This window comes from Gymnoscopelus microlampas (assembly GCF_963454915.1).
Source record: "Gymnoscopelus microlampas genome assembly, chromosome: 10".
In the NCBI taxonomy this organism is placed as follows: domain Eukaryota; kingdom Metazoa; phylum Chordata; class Actinopteri; order Myctophiformes; family Myctophidae; genus Gymnoscopelus; species Gymnoscopelus microlampas.
The window spans coordinates 44,697,699-44,722,200 of NC_139947.1; the positions used below are offsets into that span (position 1 = coordinate 44,697,699).

Sequence of the window (24,502 nt, forward strand, 5' to 3'; positions counted from 1 at the left end):
GGACCCCCTCTATATTGTATAAAATTGTGTTTCAACTTTTTTTTTTACTTGGTCTGCTCTTTTTTCCCTCTACACCTATACTTATTTGCCAAAAATAGCCGATCTACAAGCTCACAACGCCTCGCTTGTGAGATATGCTTGTAGATATGCTATTTTTGGCTTAAGTTCTCCTCAGAAAAGGGATGCTAGGGTTCAAGTGGTTAATGTAAAAAAAATAATCATATCACACAAAGATTTGGCGGACCCCCTGTAGTAACTCTGAGGACCCCCTAGGGGCCCCGGACCCCCTGTTGAAGACCCCTGGTGTAGATACAGAGAAATAGACAGAGACAGAGACAGAGAGAGAGACAGAGACAGAGACAGAGACAGAGACAGAGACAGAGACAGAGAGAGAGAGAGAGAGAGAGAGAGAGAGAGAGAGAGAGAGAGAGAGAGAGAGAGAGATGGAGATAGAGTTGATATCTTTGCTATTGGACATTTTTTCAATGTGGAGATAATGTAAGATTGCTCGACTCGCTTCTTCCCACAGATTCGTGTCGCCATGGCGACGCGCTGACAGTGACAGTGCACTCAGCAGCAGCAGCTTGGCCTAATTTCTGTTTTTGCACTTTTCCCTCCAGGGATCACCGTGTACCTGTCGTGCTGAAAGCCACCACCGGGAGGCGACATTACATACAGAACTCAACATGACCGAGACATACGGTTCTCTCTACCTGTTACACCATTGAAAATGTGTCATTGCAAAGAAATCCGTACCTCTAGTTCGGTTTATCGGCTTGCATTCAGTATGTCAATGCAAAAGGTTTGCTGAGATGGTAGAGAGTTATGTCACATACCATACGAGAAGAAAAGCCATAAGTTAATGATCATAGTCCCCATGTCAGTCAGGGTACAAGATCAAATACTTTTTTTTATCAGTTTATCTTCTGTACAATATACAAATGTGCGATATTTATGCTGTAAAATCACTTATTTGTGCTGGACCAAAGCAACTCTCCAGCACCCCCCTCCCCCCCATCCAAACCGTTTATCACCCATTGCTGGTAGTTAGAGTCTTTTCAGTTTCTCGGGAGGATCTCCCTGGGAGAGGACAGCGGAGTCTCAGAACTACATTTCCCAGCCGGGCCGTCGTCTCCTCCCTCCACTCCCTCTGCCTTCCTCCCACTCTGTTGGTCCGCGAGGAAGTCGCAAGATGGCCGATGTCGCCTGGAAGTACGCTCCCCTCCGCAACATGAAGTCGTGAGCGTGGAAGAAAGCGAGGGAGGCAACCATCGGGCTTTTGTTTTTGTTTTATTATTTTAGTTACTTTTCCTTTTCTTTCCTCAAACATCCATTTCATTCCGCGTCGTGTCGGACCCCGGACTTGTCTTGGCGAGTTGACGCGTCAATCACGCCGGGGACCCTGCCAGCAGCTAACACCAGCTAGCCACTGTTAGCCACACAGCTCGACACTTTAGCTTTATTTGACATTACAGCACATGCAAGCTGACAACCTGCCACAGTGTACTTACTGACACTTGGCTAGATCGTGCAATATTTACGTCGGATCATCAAACCGTCACGTAAAATAGCGAGCTTACTAAAGGTGCTGGATTTACTATCATGTCCGCTAGCTAGCCAGCCAGTTTATAGGTTGCTCTCTAATGCGCAGTATTGCATCTCATGTGCATCACTCAAGTAGGATTATTATTTTTCAAGCATTGGTTAATAACAGCCATTAAGCTGCCTGCGTCATAGTTACAGGTTGTCAGCTGCATTTCATGATTTGATTTGGGAAACCAGTTCACTAACAGCCAAGTTATGGGGGTGGGCAATTTGGTCAACTTTTTCTAGCTGTAGCAGGCCAGACTGGCCTTGCTGGCACTTCACCAAAAATCTCCAGGGATGGACAGTAGATTCTCCACTCACGACCAAATCTGAAAGATCAACGTTAGGAATCCGGGGGTCTAAACGTTACATCTTCAAAAAAGTAATAGTATTTCTAAAGGCAGCGCATGATTGATCCGTGTGCGTGTCTAGACAGCAAATAAGTTTTAACAGGCTTATATAGTCCCACAGTAAGTCATTATTTCAGAGACAAGTTAGCTTGCCAATAGTGCATAGCTAGCTCCTGTCTCTGACCACATCACTCTACAACCACGGCGTACAGAACGTATCCAGAGCCCGCTCCCGGCCAGACACACCGGCTCAATAACACCGTCATGGGAGTTCAGGGTTTCCAAGAGTACCTAGAGAAGCGGTGTCCTGGGGCCGCGGTCCCCGTGGACCTCCTGAAGCTCGCCCGCACCGCGGGTCGCCAGCCCCCTCATCACCATCACCCTCACCACCACCACCCACATCACCCCGGGCCCATGCCTCCCCCGCCTCCGCCCGCCCGGATCCTCATCGACGCGGACTCCGGCCTGCAGCGCCTATACGGCGGCTACCAGACGGACTGGGTGTGCGGGGGCGAGTGGAACGCCATGCTGGGCTACCTGGCCGCCCTGTCGCAGGCCTGCCTGTACCAGGGTGGCCTGGAGCTCGTCGTGGTGTTCAACGGCACCCTGGGGAAGGAGCGCTGGCCCGAGTGGGCGCGGCGAGCTCAGGGCCAGCGGCAGACAGCACAGCTCATAGTCAACCACGTCGGCAGCAAGGCCACCCCGCCTCCACGGGCATGGTTCCTGCCCCCGGCTTGCCTCAGCCACTGCGTCCGGCTAGCCATGTTCCGCTTCCGAGTGAGGGTGAGTGATCCTGTAGTAAGGGGGTTACTTACTTGCGAGGTTATCAAATGATAATTATTCGACACGGCTTTCATGCTCATCGTTTAATGTTGCACGTCCACTCACCAGTCTACATCATCAATGAGTGCTTTGTGTGTGTTTTGCCTCATAGGAGTTTGTGACTGTGTGTCTTTAAGTGCAACGCGTTTTTTCCCGTTGCTACGCGGCCCCAATCAGTCACAATATTACACGCAGTCACTGTATCTAGTGATTTTAGTCAGCTATGCACAGATGTGTTTTAGCTGTCCACACTGATCCGATGGTCATAGATGTGTGCATTTGTGTTGCTTTTCTCGGTGCTCAGTCTTCACTCCTTTCACATGTGACATGGATTTCTTTGGATGAGAGATTGTGGCATGACTGGCTCCATTGCATTTTCAGGAGTAACAGCGGCTACTGGCTTACCAAGTCAGTAGCCATGAGAGGATGAGAAATATGTGCATTGTACAGCATGGTCTGGCCTATATATTACATAACATGAACTCGGTGAACCTTTTCATATTGTCACACAAGCACTGAGCTGTCAGACTAATAATAGATCGCTTGTGCATGGTAATGGTGCATTTGTTAACTGTTTTCTGTGTGCAATGTGCATTACTCATAGTCAAGTGTCTTGTGATGGACTATTGATGATATTATGCAATTTTAGATAGTTTGATGAATTGACCACTAGACATTTTTCTATCGGATGCCTAGAGTGTTTCTATCCATCCATTGCATGCTACAATATAACATCCTCCTACTACTGTAAGGGGATATCTGTTCATAGTATACAACAAGACAACCAAAGTCCCACCCAGATCCTGTTACAAAGTGCTCCTGGGCTCCATACTACCTGCTGAGCTCCCATGTGCACATGGACCATGTCTTACTCGCCTTCATAGAAATGCCGTAGTCACATTCCTGTCGAGTCACATATCTCACCTCTGTCTCAGCTACACCTTTCTTAAATGCCAAACTATTCCTTACACCACCCGTAAGTCCTTCAACCTTTGGAAAGGTTAGCTTTCTTAGTTTTGTAGGGTGCTGTTCCCTTCCTATGAACACCTCTAATGATATATTATTTTGCCAATGGTTTCTCAAAACTTTATTGGCAAGCCACACCAAATAAATGTTTCAAAATGTCCCGCAGAGCTTTGCATGAGAGTAAAAGAAGACAAAGTAATGTGCTTTTGCACTCAGTCCAAATTATATTTCCTTGGAGGTCAAATCTAGACTATGAGCAGATTATTAAGTCAATTAACTAAATGTAATATTAGTTTTTTGTGTTGACTTGGCATTGATTGAAACATTTCAGTTGAACCTAGCTCAACTGAGCTCAATCTGTGACAGTCATACTGCATGTAAACCTCTGCTACACTACTGTAGGTTTCTCAGATAGACTTGTCTATCATTATTCATCAAGAATGCCACCAACAACATGCCTTACCTGAACTCCATGGTAGTTTTTCGAGAGTGGGGATAGATGCTATCAAATTTTAATCTAATTTCATGATAAACACTCAAGATGATTTTGATATGGTGAATTTCCATTATTTGGATTGTGAATATCCTCACGAGTCACAGCTGCAACTAGTGTTCCTTCTGAGGAAGGATTTAGTTCCAATGGCCACATTCACACAACTCTACATTTTTGCACTTCAATCTATCTTGAAAAAGACAGAGATTTGGCACATCTCACTATCTAGTCTAGGCCACAGGTCTAGCAGTATGGTTTGATGACAGAAAAATGAGTGTTTTTTTATTTTGACTAAAACGGCTTCAAGTACAGTTTGATTCTATCACAATACCAATTGAACTTTCAACCATGTGAATGCTTGGATATCAGGTTGATAGGTAATTGTTTTTATGAATGGAATTTGTTTCTCAATGTGATAATCTGCTGGGTGTGAGTGCCATGTTAGTAGGATGTCCAGGGTGTCTGAGTGCCAACGCTAGTCTGAATCCGAGTCCTTTTTATTTATTTTTTACTAAAAAGGATGTTCACAAAATACATTTGTTTCTTAAAAGTAGGGTAAGTGATATTTTTGGGTATTGTTTTGTTTTTGTTATAAAGGTTTAAGTATTATATTCTGATAGTAATCATTGCTACAGAGCGTTTGTTCGGTCACAGGGGTCTCTCCAGCTCTTTAATAAACAGAATATAGTACATTTAAGCCAATCAGGAGAGAGCACTGAAAATGCATTTTCTGTTTAGTAAAGAGCTGGAGACTAGGCATGGGAGACTCCTTTTACTAAACAAACACTCTATAGCAATGAGTACTATTGCACTACAGAATATAGAGCTATTTAACACTTATTTTAAAAGTAAATCACTTACCCTACCTTAACTAAATGTTAGGCATAGTAAGTATTGTATGTTTCATGCCATTGTAAGAGCTTTCAGCATATTTTGATGATTTAATTGGGAAAGTTGTTGAATCACAAGAGTCGGCTCCAGAGAAACATTTGCATTATAATGTTTTTAGGGAATTGGGATTTCACTATTTACTGCCCTCCACTGTATATTTGAAACTAGACAGTGGGTTTGATAGTTTTTTCATGGGCCACTTCCTTCTCAAGCCAGATTCATACTTAGTTTTATAATTGTTGTGCGACACCGCATGCAGAAATTCCAAATGGGGGCCCTGTGAGCATTACATTGTAAAATCCTAAATAACTCTTGTGTACAAATGTAACCGGCCTATTTAGTTACATAAAATTGTGTACAATCAGTTACAAATGGATAAATTAACACCTGAAAACCTTCTAGTGGCCTGTTAGTGTGAAGAGCTTTAGTTTAGGGATAGATGTACTGTAGCCTGTGGTCTATTCTTTTTTTTCTGTCCAAGTTTGCCGCCATCTACTGAAACAGCCACTCCACGTCAGCAGTGAATAATTGAAATTATACAACAAGCCACAAACAATATTTGACAAACAGGGTTTTAAACATAAAGGACACTTTCAGACTTAGGAAGGAGAAGCACTGACTTGGGAAGGAGAAGTGCTATATTCTGAGATCATTCGTTTTTTGTTTTTTATGCAGTCAATTTGACACTTATTCTTTTATTTTAGAGAGCCTGAGTGTCGAGCTTCCCCTGTCCTTTCAAAGAGTAAAAGTGGAGATTTCAAAACACCTCAAAGAGGTGGGAGCAGCAGAAGAGACCTTAACGTCCCTCCCTTCCTGTGTCTTCAGGTTGTTCAGACTCTGGAGGACCACCACCAGGAGGTGCTGTCTCTATACAGGGACTTTGGCTTTGCCGGCCTGATCGCTCAGGACTCAGAGTTTGCTCTCTGCAACGTACCCGCCTACTACTCATCGCACGCGCTCAAACTGAGCTGGAATGGCAAGAACCTGACCACACACCAGTATCTGCTGTCTGAGGCTGCCAGGCAGCTCGGGCTCAAGACACAGCACCTGCCCTGCTTTGCTGCTCTGCTGGGTAAGTAGCAACACACACCATGGCAATCTTAACTAAGTTGGCACACACAAAAACGATTACACATTTCATAGTGGGTTCCCCTTGACTCCAGTACACACATACTGTACAAGTGCACAATCTGGTAAACACATTTTCTAACTCTTCATTCATAACTGCACCTTTGTTTACATGGCAAATGAAAAATGGTCTCTCTTCCAGGGAACCATATTCTGCCTGATGAGGACCTGGCCGCCTTCCACTGGAGTCTGCTGGGACCAGAACATCCACTAGCTTCTCTCAAGGTATGCCTCCTGGCCTAATGCCAGAATCCCTGTGCACCCTAGGGGGTGTTTACAGACTTGAGGGAAATAATGTAAAAAATGATGAAGCATATTACATAGCGACAATACTTCCAATAGACCAATTGTTTACAAACATTGAGACTGCACACGCAGGTGCTGGTTTCATGTAATATATTTTTGGGGAGAGCTGGTTTCTGTTCATTCAACCTCCTCTTGTATGTTGGCTGGTGAGGCGCTCCCTAGCGAGAAATACATACTTCGTCGCGCAATGGTGTTGCACGCCAAGAATAGCTGACATACAAGCTCACAACGTATCGCGGAAGCGACCGTTGTGAGCTTGGAGGTCTGCTATTCTTGGCCGTTCTCTGTGTGTGGCACCTTCGTGCGACAGAGCATAAATTAGTCTGAGGGACTGCAGCAGTGTGCAAGCAAGCACCCCCTGCTGCCGTGATCAAAGGGTGCACTCCCTTCGTTCTAATCACGACGACTGGAGGTGGAGGTTTGGGGGACAACTGCTTTGGTTTCTGTTGTGTAAACAATAATAGCAATTCAAGGATTATATATTTCTAGATCGAGAGATCACAGTCATTCTTCCTTCACACTGGGAGGAAAACTGCATCTGAAAGTTTGATGGAATGCATTTTCACATGTGAGTGCAGTGACCACTTTTCCATTGCATCTTATGAGTGGTGGGGTTCTTTTGGTGCCGACCTGCGAATTTTTGGAGATGTTACCCAGTGGCCCATGTTCGGGAGGGAAGTCGGGCGGGGAAGGTGATAATTGTCACTGCATGTACTCCTATGGCCTCGGTTGGCACCGGAGGGAGTGTTGGGCGGAAGGAGTAGGACGAAGATTCTATGTCCTCCCGGTGGGGGCTCCTCACTGGCAGTTGACAGTAGGACAACAGTGACAACACAGAAATGTGTGTGGGGAGGAATCAATTTGCAGAACGACTAAATTGGGGAGAAAAAGGGGTAAAAAAAAGCAAAAAGTCATTATATGCGGAAAAGTTTTCACAAATGGAACAGGTAGCATCAATGTGCTGTGAACTTGTTGATCTGCTATTTTTTTTTTTACATTTGAATAGGGCTTAAGTGGTTAAATAAAATGTTCAGTTTGTGTGTATTTTATATTTACTTGCTTGTTCAGCTTAATATCGTTGCTGTCAGGTGGGAACTTGACCATTTCTTTTCAGGAAATGTAAAAGAACCTGTGTTCCAATCGATCCAGTGTAGTTATTATCTAGTAACAAGCTCATAAATAGGACATTAATGTATGAGGCCCCAATGTCAGACCCACTGTATCTCCCATGTCCCAGGTGCGTGCCCACCAGCTGGTACTCCCACCCTGTGAGGTGGTAATCAAGGCAGTGTCAGAATACGTCTCCTCCATCAAAGATCTGGGAAACCTCGACGCCATCGCCAGAGATGTGTTCAAACAGTCACAGGTAGATGTGTGCCCGCTAATTTATTAATCTTGCTCTCCCTAGTTTTATTTAGTTGATTGTGGTTTATGTTGGTTGTGGTTCATGTTGTAGTTATGTTATGAAGAAGTAGTTATAGGATTATTATTGTTACAGGGGTTGACACTAAGGTCTCAGAGGCAAGTAGAGGTCAAGTTCTGCTTGCCCAAAGGTCATGCCCACTTGCCCGAAAAGTAAATCAAGTTAATGTTAAATCCAATCGATAACTTCCCAGTGGAGACAGTCACTGTGTAAATCTGAATGAGCACAACTTCTACTCGTAAAAAGGTAACATTATTCGTTCTTCATGAATAACCAATAATATTTAATAAAGATGGTTGCTTCCCCATTCAAACGCACTTTCTCGTCGGGCAACCTGAAAGCAAACTCCACTTGCCCGAATATTTTATTTACTTGCCACGGGCACTCGGTCAACCGTTATTGTCAACCCCTGTTGTTAATCACATGCAAATGACCCACACATTCAAAACCCAAATACATGTATGTCACACCCAAACATCGCCATGCTCACGCGGCATTACATTTGTTGGCGCGTTGCTGTGTTCCCATTGCAGTCTCGCATGGAGGACAAGGTGGAGCGTTTTAAGAAAGCTGTGGAATATTTCTCAGCTGCCTCCAAACCACGCCCACTCAGCATGGGGCCCTCCTCCTTCATTTGTGAGTAGCAAAACCCTTTTTACTGCAGTGTCGGCTTGTAAGGAATCAACGCTTATTCTATAGTTGCAATTGCTTTAACCTACTCTGGATAAAAGCATCACTCGAATGCTTAAATTGACAGTAGCTGTAGGGTTCTTCTGGTGAGCAGGAATTTGCTTCTAAAGTTTAATGACATTCCAGCCAGTGGTCTTTGAGGTATCTTTTATGGGAGTAAATGTGAAGAATTGGAATCTTCAGCCTAATATGGGCACGTCCATAGGGTCAGTAGGGACCATTCTCTGGGGAGCATGAGGGTACACAACAAATCTCATGGCAATCCAGACCATAAGTGAACACAGCCCGACTAACAGGGCTAAACAAGAAAAAAACAACCGGAAAATCTAGTTTTTTTTTCTTTGTGAATGGTGTGTTTTCAAAACAAAGTAGTTTTAAAAAACCAATTCAAAGCACTTTGCCGATTAACACCATGAACCAGTCAACAGTGACCGTGGCATTTATCCCCTGACACAGATGAGTAAGAGTTTCACCAACAGCAGACATATGATGCCTGTCTAAAGCTTTGGATAGAGCTCACTGCAAAAGAGTAAACATAGGAGCAGCATTCAAAAGGTGGTAAGATCGTAGTGAGAGTGTGAGGTTGAAGACTGACACAGAGATTGCAATGTTTACTAGATACAACCAGCGAAATGTTTTGGAAACATTGCAACCATTAAAATTGGAAGCTTGCACTTTTATGTCTTAATGTGTAAATACCAGTGTTGGGAAAGTTACTTTAAAAAAGTAACGTGTTATAGTTACTAGTTTGTTTCAACCCATTGATTAGCAACGAACGACATATGTAGCATACCCGGACTACCTTTCCTTTTTTGATACGATACAGAAAAAGGTAAGAATTGATTGAGTCGTTACTCCCCTCTTAACACAACACCAAGCAAGTAGTCCTGCTTTTCCGAGGCTGCAGCCGTGTAGTGAGCGGAGGGGGAAGTTATGGAAGGAGCTATTGTGAAGATAGAAGTCGGATCATAAATTCATAATAAACCTTTAATCCTCTGAAGTCGTCAGCTATTTTCACATAAAATAAGGAGTTATGTGGCCATTCAAATGTCAGTAACTGTAACACCGTTACAGAATTGGAAAAAGTAACTAGTTACATTACTAGTCACTGCAAAAAGTAGTTGTGTTACAGTAACACAACTAAAAAAATACCAATTCCAACACTGGTAAATACAAACACTTTAACTTTGTTTGGGGAGGAACCAAATCAGTTGAGGTCTTGTGAGACAGTTCTGAATAACCTACTTTACATTGCCTTGTCTTTTAGTACCTGGGTTTGGACCGAATCCATTCGGGGGACCACCTGGTCACATGGGACCGATGCAGCCTGGAAAGAATCAGGTAGATTCCTTGGCCTTTCCTCCACCATGCTAATCACAACCCACCTGTGTTGTTTTGCTTTTTATTGCTCTCTGCTCCCATGAGTCTACATGTACGGGATGGAATTACGTTTGTGATCTCCCTCTGAAAATCCTCCCGGGGCTTGTGTTTATTTAAGGGGGAAATGGCTTAGGCAACAGGGCACATTCATTTCCATGCAGCCTGGAAAGAATCGGGTAGATTCCATGGCCTGTCCTACACCATGCTAATCACAACCCACCTGTGTTTTGCTTTTTATTGTTCTCTGCTCATGATGAGTGCTCTCATGAGTCTACATGTACGGGATGGAATTACGTTTGTGATCTCCCTCTGTAAATCCTTCTGGGGCTTGGGTTTATTTAGAGGGGAAATGCCTTAGGCAACAGGGCACAGTCATTTCCCACCTAAATCCTCCTATTTACCTTGACTAGACTCGTGCTTCCAAAAGATCTGGTATAAAATGGGTCACCCTTAAGGGTGATTTATACTTAGTTGCGTGCTGTGACACATTTTGAGCTTGTAGATATGCTATTTTTGATGTGCGACACGGCATGCAGTTAAATATAACTCGCAGACTCTAGTTCCTATCCCTGAGACAGACATCTTTTTCCCCTTTCACACATTTTTCTCCCACCCACCTCCTCTGCTCCTTTTCGTAACTTTCCTCTGCCATTTTTCTTTGTCTTCTTCCTTCCTTTTCCACTCCTCTTCCCCCTACATCCCTGCCTTACTCCTCTGCCTCTCCTCTGTCCCGTTTAGTTTCCTCCTCCCCAGGTTCCAGGGTTAAAGCCACCTTATCAAAATACTCCGTACGGACCTGGCTCCAACCCTCTGTTCCAGAACCCGCCACCACCCATGCAGGACTGCAACGATTCGCTGACGGGGAAAATGGGCTTTTCTGACTGGTCGGCTCCATATGATTCCTCACAGGGGGGAAGTAGATTACCGAATCACCACGCCAGTGCTCAGTCCGGTCCATCCCCTTCCCCTTCCTCATCCTCCGACGGTGATGAACCCAATGACAGCAACGCAAAGTAAGGAAACGCAAAAGAAAGATGTGGGAATAACACACTTTTTAGGGCAGTGATTCTCAACCTGTGGGCCGCAAGGGTATTGCAAGTGGGCCACCAAATAATTGGTACAACACTTAAGATTGTAATGGGAATTTAATATTAATCAAAATAATAAAAGATATTAGTGTCTTAAAAGTGTTTTCATTGTTCAAATCCGAACATAGTATTCTACGTAAGTTCCATCGATCCAAGCCGGAATTCAATCGATTGATCATTAAAATAAATGTGCTCTGAAAATGCAGTTGGTTGGGCTGCGAACACTTTCAAGATTTTCAAGTCAGCCCTGATCCAGAAAAGTTCGGGAACCACTTTTGTTGGGTGATGGTTGGTTGAATCATGGAAAGATCTATCATTTTGGTTCCACCATTTGCGATTATTCGTTGATGTGGGTTTTTGCAGGGTTTAAAATATGTTCATGCGAAAGGATCTATATTTTTCAGTTCCATTTGTGATTTATCATTGATGTGGGTTTTTGCACGTTTTTAAATAGTTTTTTTAAATTTATGCTGCCATCTTGTGTAGCAAAACCTTGCTAGCATTGCAGAAGTAGGGAAAAAGGTAGGGAAAAAGGTTTAGAATTGTATTTATGTTAGTGTTTTGTGTAGCGAGACCTGTCTTGCTTCTGTAGCATTGCAGAAGTAGGGACATTTTATAGGCCAGCTGCCCCCACATTAAAAATATATATATTTTATTTTTTCTAAATTGAAGGAACATGGTATGAGTCAAATAAAAGCACTGTAACCGGAAGGTCAGGTATATTTTAATACAGAATATAGAAGGGGTTTCGACTGATTGTGAACCAGGGACCACCATCCTGACCAAAAATCAACCTGGGGACCAATGTTGTCAGGTGGCACTGGGGATATGGGCTAAGCTTTGAGTTTTTCTTGAGTTGCACAGAGTCTGTCCATGGCTATTAGTGGAGGACAGGGACACAGTCTCATATCCTTTTCTGGCTAACACCTAGCCCTGTGCTTATTCTTCAGGTATCCAAGTGTGGAGAAAACACAAATGTAGTTGCAAAACATAACAAACTGCATTGCTTTTACTTTAACAAGGGGCAGTGTTTCAAACATCTGCCTCTTGACAGAGTCTGTGGACGTGTCAATGTCAATAAGCTGATCCTTTTCTGTGGTACAGTAGTTTTTGGAATTGAAGCACAAGCCTCCTCAAATGACCATTGATCATGATAATGTACCTCGGGGGGGTTACTTTACTATATTACTGAATGCATGGGCAGGGACCACATGCGATACCTTCACAGACCACCAGTTGAAACCCCATGGAATATAGGAATGGTGATCCTGACATTTGTTCTTCCTGGGGTCAAACGGTACAATTACAAATTACAGTACAATTGAAAATGGATTAATATACACACGCCTTTTGAGATGATGAAGGTGGTGTCGTTTTCTCTGGAATCTCTTAATATCATCACAAATTTTAGAACACCCAGAGTGCTTGGTAATATGCAGTTGAAAAGTGAAAACACCTCCGTGCATCAAATATCGTAGCTCTATAAATAAATACAAATAAAGGTCTACACTAAGATCCTCATGCCTCCCACACCTTACATAAGTTTTATGTAGGAAATTATGTCGTTCAAAGCGCTCTCTCTCTCCTGTCCTCAGTCATTTGACGGACAAGTCCTCGAGGTGGGAGGATCCCACTGGTAGGGGGGGCTCGGCCTCCGGAGACGGTTCCCACGGCAACGGGAGCGGGTCAAACATTCCGTCGCTGCTGTCTATGGCGACACGGAGTCACATGGACATAACCACACCCCCTCTGCCTCAGGTCTGTGTGAGAAAGAGTGGTTGTGTGTGCGTGTATATGAAGCAGAGAGAAAAATGAGTGCCTTTTTATATGGCAGCAACATTGTTCTGTTTTGTAACGCGAGCCTTCCCTTCGGCCTTGACTTTTTTTCCCCCAGGTGAGCGCCGAGGTGCTTCGTGTGGCTGAACACAGACACAGAAGAGGACTGATGTATCCCCAGATTTACCACATACTGACCAAGGTACATAGCCAGTCACTATTTTACAACAAACATTTATAGAAACTCATGTTAAGCACCTCGCGTCCCTTTCCCCACTTGACAGCTTTCACAGACAGACACCAGATGAGCGACAAGCCCACCAACTTATTGTTGGATATCTTTTTAATTGACACATTGTCAGCCTTCTGATTGTGCCCTGGCTGACCAACCAGCAGGCTCCTTCTGCCTTGTTCCGCCTCCTTCTGGTTGTTTATGCTGTGCATGCACCCAAGATGTTCCTTTTTACTGAGGCCAGGTTTGAAATAAGAATTGAATAGATCAAATATCAATACGAGCCAACTGAAAAACTTTTCAATGGTAGTGGCTGGAGAAAGAGGATTTTTGTCCAACCAAGCAACAGCAACCAATGGGCGCTAAGAGGGACGGGGTCAATTGGCAATAGTCATACTGTGTCTTTCCCAAAAAACGCTTTTACAATACACAGGCAAGGGCTAGTCTGCTCTGCAGTCTGTTATTATTATAGGCATGACATGCCTTAACTACGGTATCGTGTTTGAAGTTTGCGTTGTAGGAATGTCTGCAATGTTGTTTGAACATTGTCACTGCATAACACACTGCATGTTTTTAGATCCCATAACCGGGAGGGATTGACTTGTTGGTTTTCAAATAACTTCTGAGTGTACAGCATGTTAAAAGTTAAAACTATGACAAACTTTTGATTGAAATAATTAGATGAAGCAACGTATTATTTTTATTATTTCTTCATCATATTGCTAATTGCATAGAGCAGCAGCCAGAGTTTGGTTGGTTATCAGGATATTGTTATATGTCTTTGTTATATGTCAGTATTATTAAAAAAAGGACTTTCTTGTTGGTTTTCTGCAATTGTTGATGTTGGCAAATATAACCTTCCAGTTGACAGTGACACTCTTCCATTATTTTTTTATTATCAATAAAAGATAATGGAAGTAAATTAATCGCAATGCATCGCGAATTACAATAATCGGAATATAATCGAATCGTAGCCCTCGGAATCGAATCGTCAGGTACCTAGCAATTTCCGCCCCTAATAGCCGGGGTGCCTGATGAAGGTGAAAGGAACTGGTTGGAATAACGTGTTCCTTCCGCGCGCTACGTCCTACCGGGGAACCCCCCTGTCAGGTTATAAGAAGGCTAGTTTGCTCTCATGCATTGAAGGAGGTATGAGCTTGCCTCTGGGCTCCCTAGGCTGGCAGGGGGAGTGCAGCGCCCAGGATCACTTAGACAATTGGCACTGGGTGAAAAGGGTTGCAAAATCGTGGGATAAAAAAAACAAAAACAAGCCTTTGTTTCCATTTTTGGAGGTCTTTGACATGTGTCTGTGACAAGTCTTACACCAAGTCTCACTTCATCCATGATCCTCCCTTTTATTGGTTTAAGCTTCAGAATCCGCTCTCAGATTTTCTAGAAGCGGGGAAAGAGAAAAGATGTCTTGGCTGCTCTATTGCTCTTCAGCTTGGTTAAGTGTTGCCTCCTGTTCATCTTTTACCATCTGTCACTCCGCTCTCTCTCCTGTCCCGTTCCCCTCCTCTCTCCTCTCCCCTTCCCCACCTCTCTCATCTTCTCTCCTACCAGGGGGAGATGAAGATGCCAGTGTGTATAGAGGATGAGTGTAACTCTGAGCTGCCCCCTGCCTCCCTGCTGTTCCGAGCTGGCAGACAGTATGCCTACGGTGTACTCTTCAGCCTGGCAGAGACACACCGCCGTATGGAGAGACTCGCCATGCGTAAGAGGGGACCCCTGGAAGGTAGGGTCTTGGTCGGGGTTGGGCCTAGGAGCAAGGAGGGCAAACAGAATATATATCAAGTTTTCTATATCAGGGTTTTCCTACTGGGAAGTGTGAAGAAAGCCAAATTAAGATATCAGCTTGATTATGCCTAAATCGGCTGCATGAGAGAAGTTGTCGTTTCATATCCTTGGCTACATGCTTTCGCCTAGTTGAACAGATTTACACTCATGGGTGATGCAAGTGCAAATGAACTGTCATTGTTTGAGTTATTCCTTACATAGCGTATCCTCTGAACACAGACAACACACTGTATTGTTTGTCATATTCAGCACTCAGGCAATCCCTGGGGGGAATTTGCATGTATACAGTAGCTACAGCCTACAGTTCTACTTTATGCCTCTTGCACTGGAGCCGAATTAGCTTTCTTTCATCAGACAAGGGAAGTACTGTCCTGAGCGTTCTCTCACCTCTTCCTCATAAGTGATTGCAGCATTTCTTTCAAAAAGCTTAATGCTGTCAGTCAGTTCTACATACAGTACTTTTTACCTAGTAGAATAACTCATTGTCTCTGAGCTGTGAACGTTGTGCCATACAGCGCAATACGCGCGAATGGTATTGTTGCTCCGCTTGATGACAACCCTCTTTTCCCAACTCTTCTACATCACAGTTCCTCCAGTGATTGTGAAAGAGTGGAGCAGTGGCAAAGCCAAGTCAGCACTGACCCCAGAGCTGGTTCCGGCCCTGTGCTTCCGGGAGTGGACCTGCCCCAACCTGCGGCGCCTATGGTTGGGACGTGCCAGCGAAGACCGTTCCAGGAGGACCAGGGCCTTCCTGGCTTGCCTGCGTTCCGACTGCCCTGCCCTGCTCAACCCAGCACAGGTGCCTCAACACCTGCTGCTCATGTGCTGTGTGCTCAGGTAGGTACTCATTTCACCCACTGCTGATTCTTGCTCTTGTTTTGTTTTTGTAAAGAGCTATTTATGGAGGTTGACACTGACAGCATAAAACGTTTTCAGTGTGATTGATTGATTTTCTTTATTTGGTGATAAAAGGGCACAATGGCATTTCCAAACGCACCATATCACCAAGGATAAATACACAAGAAAGCCCTTAAGGGCTTATTTCCATTGTGGTCCTCTTTAAACACTTGAAAAGGCCAACATATAACAAATAAGAAAACCATAAAAACATACAGTAAACAACATGCAAAACAAATACAATTAGCAGCACAAATCGCTAAATTAACATTTCAAATATTATATTATATTAACAAAAATATTCTTAGAAACACTCCGTTTCAATTGTTTGGTCAACATTCAAGTTGCTGCACTGTACCTACAGAAATCCCCCCCCCCCCCCATCAGGTTTTAAAACTAATAGGAAATAAGTTCAATCAATGTTGATGGCGCTCACCCACAAGTGTAAAATACTTTTCCAGATATTTTGGCTCTACTTTTTTAATGATTGTAATAGTAAGCAACATCTTAATAAAACCATGGCGAAATGTTCCTATTTTTATATCACTTGACATGTTCCCTGTGTGTCTTCTTCCCTACCAGGTATATGATGCAGTGGCCTGGTGGTAGGATCCTCCAGAGACATGAACTGGATGCCTTCCTGGCCCAGGCCGTCTCCAACCAGCTGTATGAACCCGACCAATTACAGGAACTCAAGGTAAGCCAGACAGACCTTTGACATATTACCCTCTACCCAGTAAAATCCTCAGTGTTAATTTAACTCCAAAGACTGTGCAAATATAACCAAATGGACCCTGTGCAGTAAACAGTACTGTAATTTGGCACCATATGCTGTCTATAATGCAGGAATACCCTCCTCGAACGTGTGTTGTATAATGACTGTAATACAGATATAACCGTTTAATGTGTGTGAGTTACTGTAACTCATTGCTGTATAACAAAGTGTGTTTGTGTGTATATGTGTCCAGGTGGAAAAGGTGGATGCCCGCGGTGTACAGTTGGCTTCTCTGTTCATGGCCGGTGTCGACACTGCGCTGTTTGTCAACGACGTGTGTGGCCAGCCGTTGCCGTGGGAACACTGCTGCCCCTGGGGCTTCTTTGATGGCAAACTGTTCCAGAGCAAACTGGCTCGGGCTGCACGTGACAGGGCTGCCCTGCTGGACATGTGTGAGGGGCAGGTATGAACCAGGGAGTGTTTTGTGTGTGGTGAATGCATGATGCACTTGAAATTCTGTAACCACGCAGCTGGTCCTCTCTGTTGGAAATGTGTTGAAAATTAAGGCGTGTTGAACTTGATTGACTTGAGAGATTTGAAGAAAAAAGACTGACTCTAATAATTATGGCTCCCCTGCACAGCGTAGAAAAACTGCACTATACAGGCTGGCTGCTAGTGTGGTGACAGTCTAAGCCTCATTTCGCCAAATGGAAATGGCGATCTAACTATGATTCAAATGCCATGCTTTTCATGACTTTGACTCCACCAGGCATTCAGGCTTTCTTGGCCAGAGGCATGCACATAGTGGCATATGTAAGCTGTGATTGGTCTACTTTTGAGGTTATAGACATGCATTGAGTGCTTATATACAAATCCTAATCTAGGCCGCTTGGCCCTCAGCCACACTGTAAAAAAAAAAGCCTGTTAGCTTTGTCAATAACTTGTGCGCAGGCATAGTTCCAACCCTGTACACATGCACATGCACTTCTTAGTGTTCTTAATGCTATGCACAAGTATGTCTTCTGGAATATACTACTTCTTGCTGTAGTTTTATCATTAGACCATATTTAAGGGACGCATTTCATGCCTAGGAGCTTCCCAGTTGTCGTACCGTGCAGCTCCATTGGAAAGGCACTATGCTTGGATTGTTCGGTTATCCGCAGTTAACCGTAGTGTGTTGTCAAATTATACAAACGAACATTGCAGTGCGCACCACAAGCCTTGTACACAGCAACTGTATCATAATATGATACAGTTACTGTGTCCAAGGCTTGTTGTAATGTAACTGACGTCAGTACTGGAACGCACCAAATTAAGGCAATTCTGAAAATATTTTCAACTACAGTCGATTTTCAGGTTTGTCTGGTCTGGTGTATATATACTTTATTGATCGTGGTCCCCCATGGTTCTGTCCTAGGCCCTTTTTCCCTGTACACCAAATCTCTTCACCGAAAATAGCCAACCTTGAAAAAAGTATATCATTGCATTTATTAGGACAAAGGTGAGTCGAGTTTACTGGTTCAGTCCGGTTTTAACCAGAAAATCAGACCGGTTCGGAAATGTTATTAATTGGCACAAGCCTATTTTCCACTGCCTCGTGGAGTCTCTTCATCAACCACGGTTTCAGATCAAAACATTACATTTATTAGAATATAAATCTGTTTCCCCCTTAATGTTTTGTTTTTAAGTTAATATTATTTATAGATTTTGTGGTGGCCAGCAAGATATTCGGTACGTAAGTTGGATAAATTCAACAGGATAAACATTAATGTTGCCCTGCGACTCTAGGTGGTTCAATTTTCACTACTAGTGGTGCACATCAACACCGCGCTGTGGTAGAAAAGTTAGTGTCCCATATTAAAACAACGTGCTGTCTGAAAACTACCACAAAATGCTTTGAAAAACAGAATGGGCATTTATCACTGCTAGGAACTATTATATACAATATTTATATAATTTATAAGAGTTTTATTGAACCAATGTCTAAATAATTCTGATTATTTAGTCAATATTTCATTTTATAATCATGTTTGTAGTGATTGAAGTCAGCAGTTCAATCTGTTTTTTCCCCGGGGAAGCGTTCACAAGGGTCTACCAATAGAACAAATAAAAGCAAAATGAAGTATAAATAAATGTAACATCTTTATTATATTTGATTAGTTAACCAATATGTGCTCATCTCCTTCAGTAGTGAAAGCAGGCACTGAGTGTAGTGTTCATCAGTAGGCCTAATACATCAGGTAATAAGAATGAATAATCAATTAAGTGTAAGTTAAACCCTACTTTAGACATGTATTTCAATTTCGGTATCGGTCAATTTGACAATGCAATTAATCGGTTATCGGATATTGTGCATCCCTAATTAGCCCTAAATGTAATTTTGTAATGTATTTTTGTGTACACGGTTACTCGTGTACCTGCCCCATCCCTGCATACTTGATTTAGAGAGAACGTGTGTGGACAAATGTGTCTCTCTCTCTCTCTGCTGCAGGAGGAGTTGGTGTCCAGGGTGGAAAAGATGCGCCAGGCGATCCTCGAAGGCATCAACCTGTCCCGCCCTCCTCCTCCACCCCCTCCTCTCCCTCCTCCAGCCTTCCTGCCCCCCACCATGGTGCCCCCATTCTACCCCATGCATCACCTTTACCCGCCCCGCCCCATGGGCAACATGCCCCCTCACCATCACCATCCTCATCATCCTGCCCAACACAGGCCCAGAGCCTTCCCAGGTAAGCACACTACCATCATTCATTTTTCCCTATTTCTGCTCTTACACACTCAGACCTGAACCCTGAGTTATACTTAAGGCAGGTACACACTGCAGGATATTTGGTCCGATTATGCTGTCCGCGACTTTTTTTGGCGCTCGCCGACAAAACCTCCCGATCTGACGCAGATCGGCGATCATCGCTCTGCGATGGCTTTCCGACCGTTTTCAAATATCTACCTTGTTAGATATTCAGCTGTGTCCCAGACTGAAAATTATACAATGTGAAAGGGTCTGAGATAAGTCTGTGAGCAGATCAGCGCCACAGCCAATGAGAGCACATTACAGCAGTCACCGTGGCTAGGAGAGGATCAATGGACCTGACCAAACAGCAACAAACAGACCCTCCCCCGCAATATTACCGTCCAGTCCTGTTTTAAGTTAAAAATTATAAAACTGAATGAGAGAGCGTGGTGTGTGTGTGTGTGTGGCGTGTCTGTCACTCGGGAACCCGTGCCTATTTTTGTTGTTGTTGCCAGATAAGCAACCACATCTATGAAAACAAGCCCAACAAAAGCGACAGGCAACATGAGCACTTTTTTGAAAATAGCCGATCTGCCAGGTCACGCCATGAAAATGTTTGAGAACAACTGGTTCAAACAACATTAGGAAACAAGGCCAAATAAGCAACTACACTTTCAAGCAACAGAAAAACAATCCCAAAGTCGCTTATAATAAGCGGACATCAATCGCGGATCAATCTATAGGGTGAAAACCACAACGATATATGACAGCCGATTTCAAGAAATAAACTCCTCCTAGTGGGAAATGCTTAAAGATCAGACGACCCCCGACCACTTTAAAAGTCCTACAGTGTGTACCTGCCCTTAGTTGCACCGGAAATAGACGATCTACAATTTGCTATTTTTGGTGTGCGACACCCATGCGCAGCCAAGTATAAATCGGGCATAACGTTTTGTCTTTCATCATAATTGATTCTCCAACTTTTGTATTTGTCTCCTCTTAAGGCATTCAGTCCATCCCCCCTCAGGGAGGGAAACTGGAGATAGCCGGCATGGTTGTGGGCCAGTGGGCTGGGAATAAACCAATCCGTGGACGAGGGGGTTTCAACATGCAGGTGGTCTCAGTGGGAGCAGGGAAAGGGTAAATATGATTATTTTCACTTATGTTTTTAGAGAAAGTTGCTTCTTCCTCTAAAAACAATCATGCTTCTTTGCTTCATTGGGAGTCAAATGGTGACTCATAGGTTAGCAAACAGTGCCATCTAACGTGAAACCACTGTCATTGGCAGTCTGAGCCTTAGCAAAATATGACAAGAAATCTTGTCATTGGCAGTCAAAGAGTTAAGCTGCATGAAATATGTGTGCAACCTTCTATTCTCAGTTGTGTAATCCTCACATCTAACAGCATCTGTGACATTTCTATGCGGAGTAACTTATGTAGTAATTTATGTAGGCTGAATGTATATATTCAGCCTTCTTTGCTGCAGTTGACACTTAGTCAAACTCTTATTTTCAAACTATCTATCAATTATATTTGATTTCTGTGGCACTGATAGCCGAGTGGTTACGGCGCGTACCACATACTAAAGGCTCTAATACCTGACAGCAAGTCCCAGGTTCAATTTCTGAGCCTGGTGGACCTTTGCTCCATGTCACTCCCCTACTCTCTCTCTGTTTCTCTCTCTCTCTTCACTGTGGTCTATCAAAGGCAGAACAAGCCCAAAGAATATCTTGAGAGACATTTTTCATTCAGAAAGATTTCAAAGAATTTAAGAATGTTAAACACATTTGAGAAGTTACTTGTAGATTACCACAATGAATACACAATGTCATCGTCAATTGGTTCAACCCTGCAACAGATCAAACAGTTGCATGTACTGTATTAACATATTGGTTATGGGCTGCAAGTGTTTAACCCCAAAACATCTCTCCAGTCATTGAAACTCATATAATATAAAGTTTCTACATTAACACACTTACGTACTGTTCTATGATCCTGAGACATGTGATGTTCTGAGTGTTTTGTAGTAAAGGTTATTGTATCAAACATCGAGCAAGTTATCATTTGCTTCTGTCTTCATTGCAATACAGAAGGGGTAAGGAGATTCCATCAAAAATGAGGGGAGGGAAGAAGCCTACCGTCAACCGAACACAGGTATGACAACAGAGAAATGGCTCATAGCTAACTTTCAAATGTGGATTATTTCGCCTCATTGTTTTAACTTGTCTTTAGCTAAGACTTCCGTCTTCTCTTCCCTTCACTTCCTTGATCCATTTCATCATCACCTCCCCTCTCCAGTCATCGTCATCCCCCCCATCCAGCAGTCCCCCAAAGCCCTCAGAGGAGGTGACCTCTACCACAGAGGTTGCGACTCAACAGCTGAACGGCAGCTCAGCAGCCTCCGCCATCGGCCAGCCTCTGGAACTGGCCCCCCTGGCCCAGCCAATCCCGTGTGCCTTAGCCAGCAGAGACAACCAATCAGAGGGGGTGGAAGTGGAGGCCCCCTGTTGCCTTGACGACTGCCCGTCAGACGGAGCCCTACAGAAGGAGGAGTGACTGCATCCTCCCAGGATGCACTGCTCTGAGAGTGATCTGTGTTCGACTGCCTTTCCCTGTTTTGTAGCTCTATTGCCCGCTAGCTGCCCGCCCATCATGCGGACCAGGAAGTGAAGAGGGGAGGGCTTTGCTTAAACGCCCTCCCCCATCTCCTCTTCTTCGGTGTGATAGGCCAGTGCAGTTAGCCGTTACTCCCTTTTTAGTTTCTCATGTGGTTTTACATTCTTTTATTGAAGAGAAGTTTTCTCCATGAGTCTGTAAGCGCCGCCCCCCCCCTCTCAAAATCACAATTGCCTCCCTCACACAGAGTAACTTAAAGCTCCCCCCCTGCCCCCACAATAGTCCTCAATTCCCCTCCTCAGCAGAGGTCCGCACGGTTAGATTTTTCTATTTTCTGTGTTTTTAGTGTCCCCACAGTTTGAATCTCTGCACGCACAGACGTTCTAAGCTTGCGGTTACGGTGACAGATTGGATGTGGTTTCCATGGTTAGAGCGTCTAGGCTCAGTCGCCATGGATTGGTTGCTAGGTGCTAATGTAGTTTGTTGCCATTGCCATCTCATGTAAGTCGTGTGTCTTACATGAGTTCAGAGGGATCATCAGAGTTTGACTCTGGATGTGTGGCAGAGGAAGATTTGGACATTGGGAAAAGCCTGTTTTCAAAGGAACAAACTACTTGTGCTGTTTTTGTTTTGTTCTTTTTATAATTTACCTGTGCAGCGTCCTATCCCCCCCACCCCCAAAAAATCTGCAGTTTTCCCCACAAGTTTTTGCCACACCACTAAAGCGCTAGCATGCCCCCTAGCAGCAACAGCCCCTCGCCCTATTGATTGGCTATCTGTCACTGGAGCACTTCTGCACCACCATGGTTTTAGCGTGCTAATTTACCTTGACCTACGTAGCATAGCCTAGTGCTTAGCTGTACTAAAGAGACCCCCATGGATTTACGCACCTTAAGCCCTAAAGTATGCAAGGTCTTGCCCCCCCACCCCTAAAAGAAAGTGCATTACTATTATCCTCCCAGTCCCTTGCCCCTATATCCAAAAGCTTTGATTGTATATCCCAACAAAGAGCACTTATTGTTGTATTTTATTATGTAATGGATTAGAACAAACCCCCAATGCAGACATATTGACAGTCTGTGAGGGGGTGTCCCCTGCGCCTGAGTAAATCATTATGACTTATAGAACTACGTTTTATGGTAGAGAAGATGTATTTGAGAGACGTCAGAATGTGAACAGAGTGGTTTCAGACGAAGAAGCACTTTGTTTTAAAAGCATAAAACCACACTGGACAGTTCTCTACCAGGTAAAATAAATAAGAAACTCGAGTTGCACCTTCTGGAGTTGAGGCCAAAAATAAAGAATCATTCTGCCCACTCAAAAGATGGAAATGAATGGTATGGGTAACTGCTAGTATGCAGCTTCTCCCCTAAGATTGGCCTCATGAAATCAAACAAGAATCTACTAACACTTTGCAATGGATTTTAAATGACTCCCTATTCTCTGTGTAGAGGATTATTGGGAATCATTTGAGGTTTCGATCAAGTTAATTCCCAAAGCATATTTTAATCAGGCCAGCCCTGTGAGCTGGCCAATGATAAGAAAGGGGCTTGGTAGGTTGACACCTTCAAGAACCCCCTATTCCCACCTTTGGTGGTGATCGACTGACCGTTGTCACGGTTGTAGCCCAGCACCTAGGAGCTTCTGCCCATGAGAGCTCTGGTGTGTCACTTTAGACCAACAGGAAGCACTTCCCCTGCCCTCACACCCCCTCAGCCATAGGTTGAGGTTTGTGAGCTGGAACACGGGTCACATGATGGGGAAAAGAGAGGCCATGCGGTGGCCTCAAGTGTTCGGCTCTCAATTCTGAGACTTTATAAGATTGTTTTGTTTAGAGCGCTTATTTTGTTGTCAATGAGATGTCCCCCCCCCCCTCCCACAAAAACAAATATTTAGGTTTTATCTGGCTAAGGAAAAGTAAAGATAATTGCTTATTATCAATTGTTTGTAGCACAATTATAAATTTCAAAGCGGTAGATGACCAGATACTGCCTGAGAGCTGCTGGCCATATACATTCTCTTTTTCTAGAAACTTTTATTATCAGAGAGAGGTCGAAATGAACTCATAAAAAAAGAAAGGCAAGTCAACAAGAAGCACCTTATTTTCTTAACTATGTTGATAACATATACTCTATATCGTGCCACAAAATCAACATGGAAAAAAAGCTCTTATAAAATGATGTTTTGAAGGAAAGGAAAAACAAAACAAAACCCTGACTATATATAAGTGTTAATGTAGTCGTGTCAGACATCCCCTCCGTTTAACGAAATCAACCGTTTACAGAGTGAAACGCCGCCAGTTGACCGGCAACAAGTTAGGGCTCCCGCCCGTCATCGGGCCGGGAGCCTCGCCACTGTCTCTTATACCAACACCAAATGGAATCGGAAGGTTCGGAAATTCTTAGCCGTTATTGGTAGGAGTTAAACTTAAGATGCAGAGCGCCGTAGGTGTTTTTAGGGTAAGAGTAGGTAACGGCGTCATATTCTACACAGGACCGTAACATGCGAACACCAAGACTAGGCTAGAGAATATAGTAACCACTGGCCGAAAACGCTAAGTCTAGATTTTACTAGGAGTCATATACTTAACTGCTTTCAACTTTTGACATTAGTATAT

The 24,502-nt window shown here is 43.8% G+C and overlaps 1 protein-coding gene across 1 annotated transcript; it reads left to right on the forward strand.

Annotated features, from left to right (window-relative positions):
• The first annotated feature begins 1,157 nt into the window (after positions 1 to 1,157).
• fam120c (family with sequence similarity 120 member C) lies at positions 1,158 to 23,758 on the forward strand. The gene is made up of 17 exons (XM_084068823.1): positions 1,158 to 2,720; positions 5,935 to 6,181; positions 6,380 to 6,462; positions 7,781 to 7,909; positions 8,500 to 8,602; positions 9,924 to 9,997; positions 10,775 to 11,049; positions 12,720 to 12,882; positions 13,019 to 13,102; positions 14,696 to 14,867; positions 15,517 to 15,766; positions 16,409 to 16,523; positions 16,795 to 17,004; positions 19,033 to 19,267; positions 20,274 to 20,409; positions 21,360 to 21,423; positions 21,568 to 23,758. The coding sequence occupies exons 1-17, from the start codon at positions 2,202 to 2,204 to the stop codon at positions 21,823 to 21,825; spliced, it is 3,117 nt and encodes a 1,038-aa protein (XP_083924949.1). The 5' UTR covers positions 1,158 to 2,201; the 3' UTR covers positions 21,826 to 23,758.
• Positions 23,759 to 24,502: the final 744 nt, after the last annotated feature.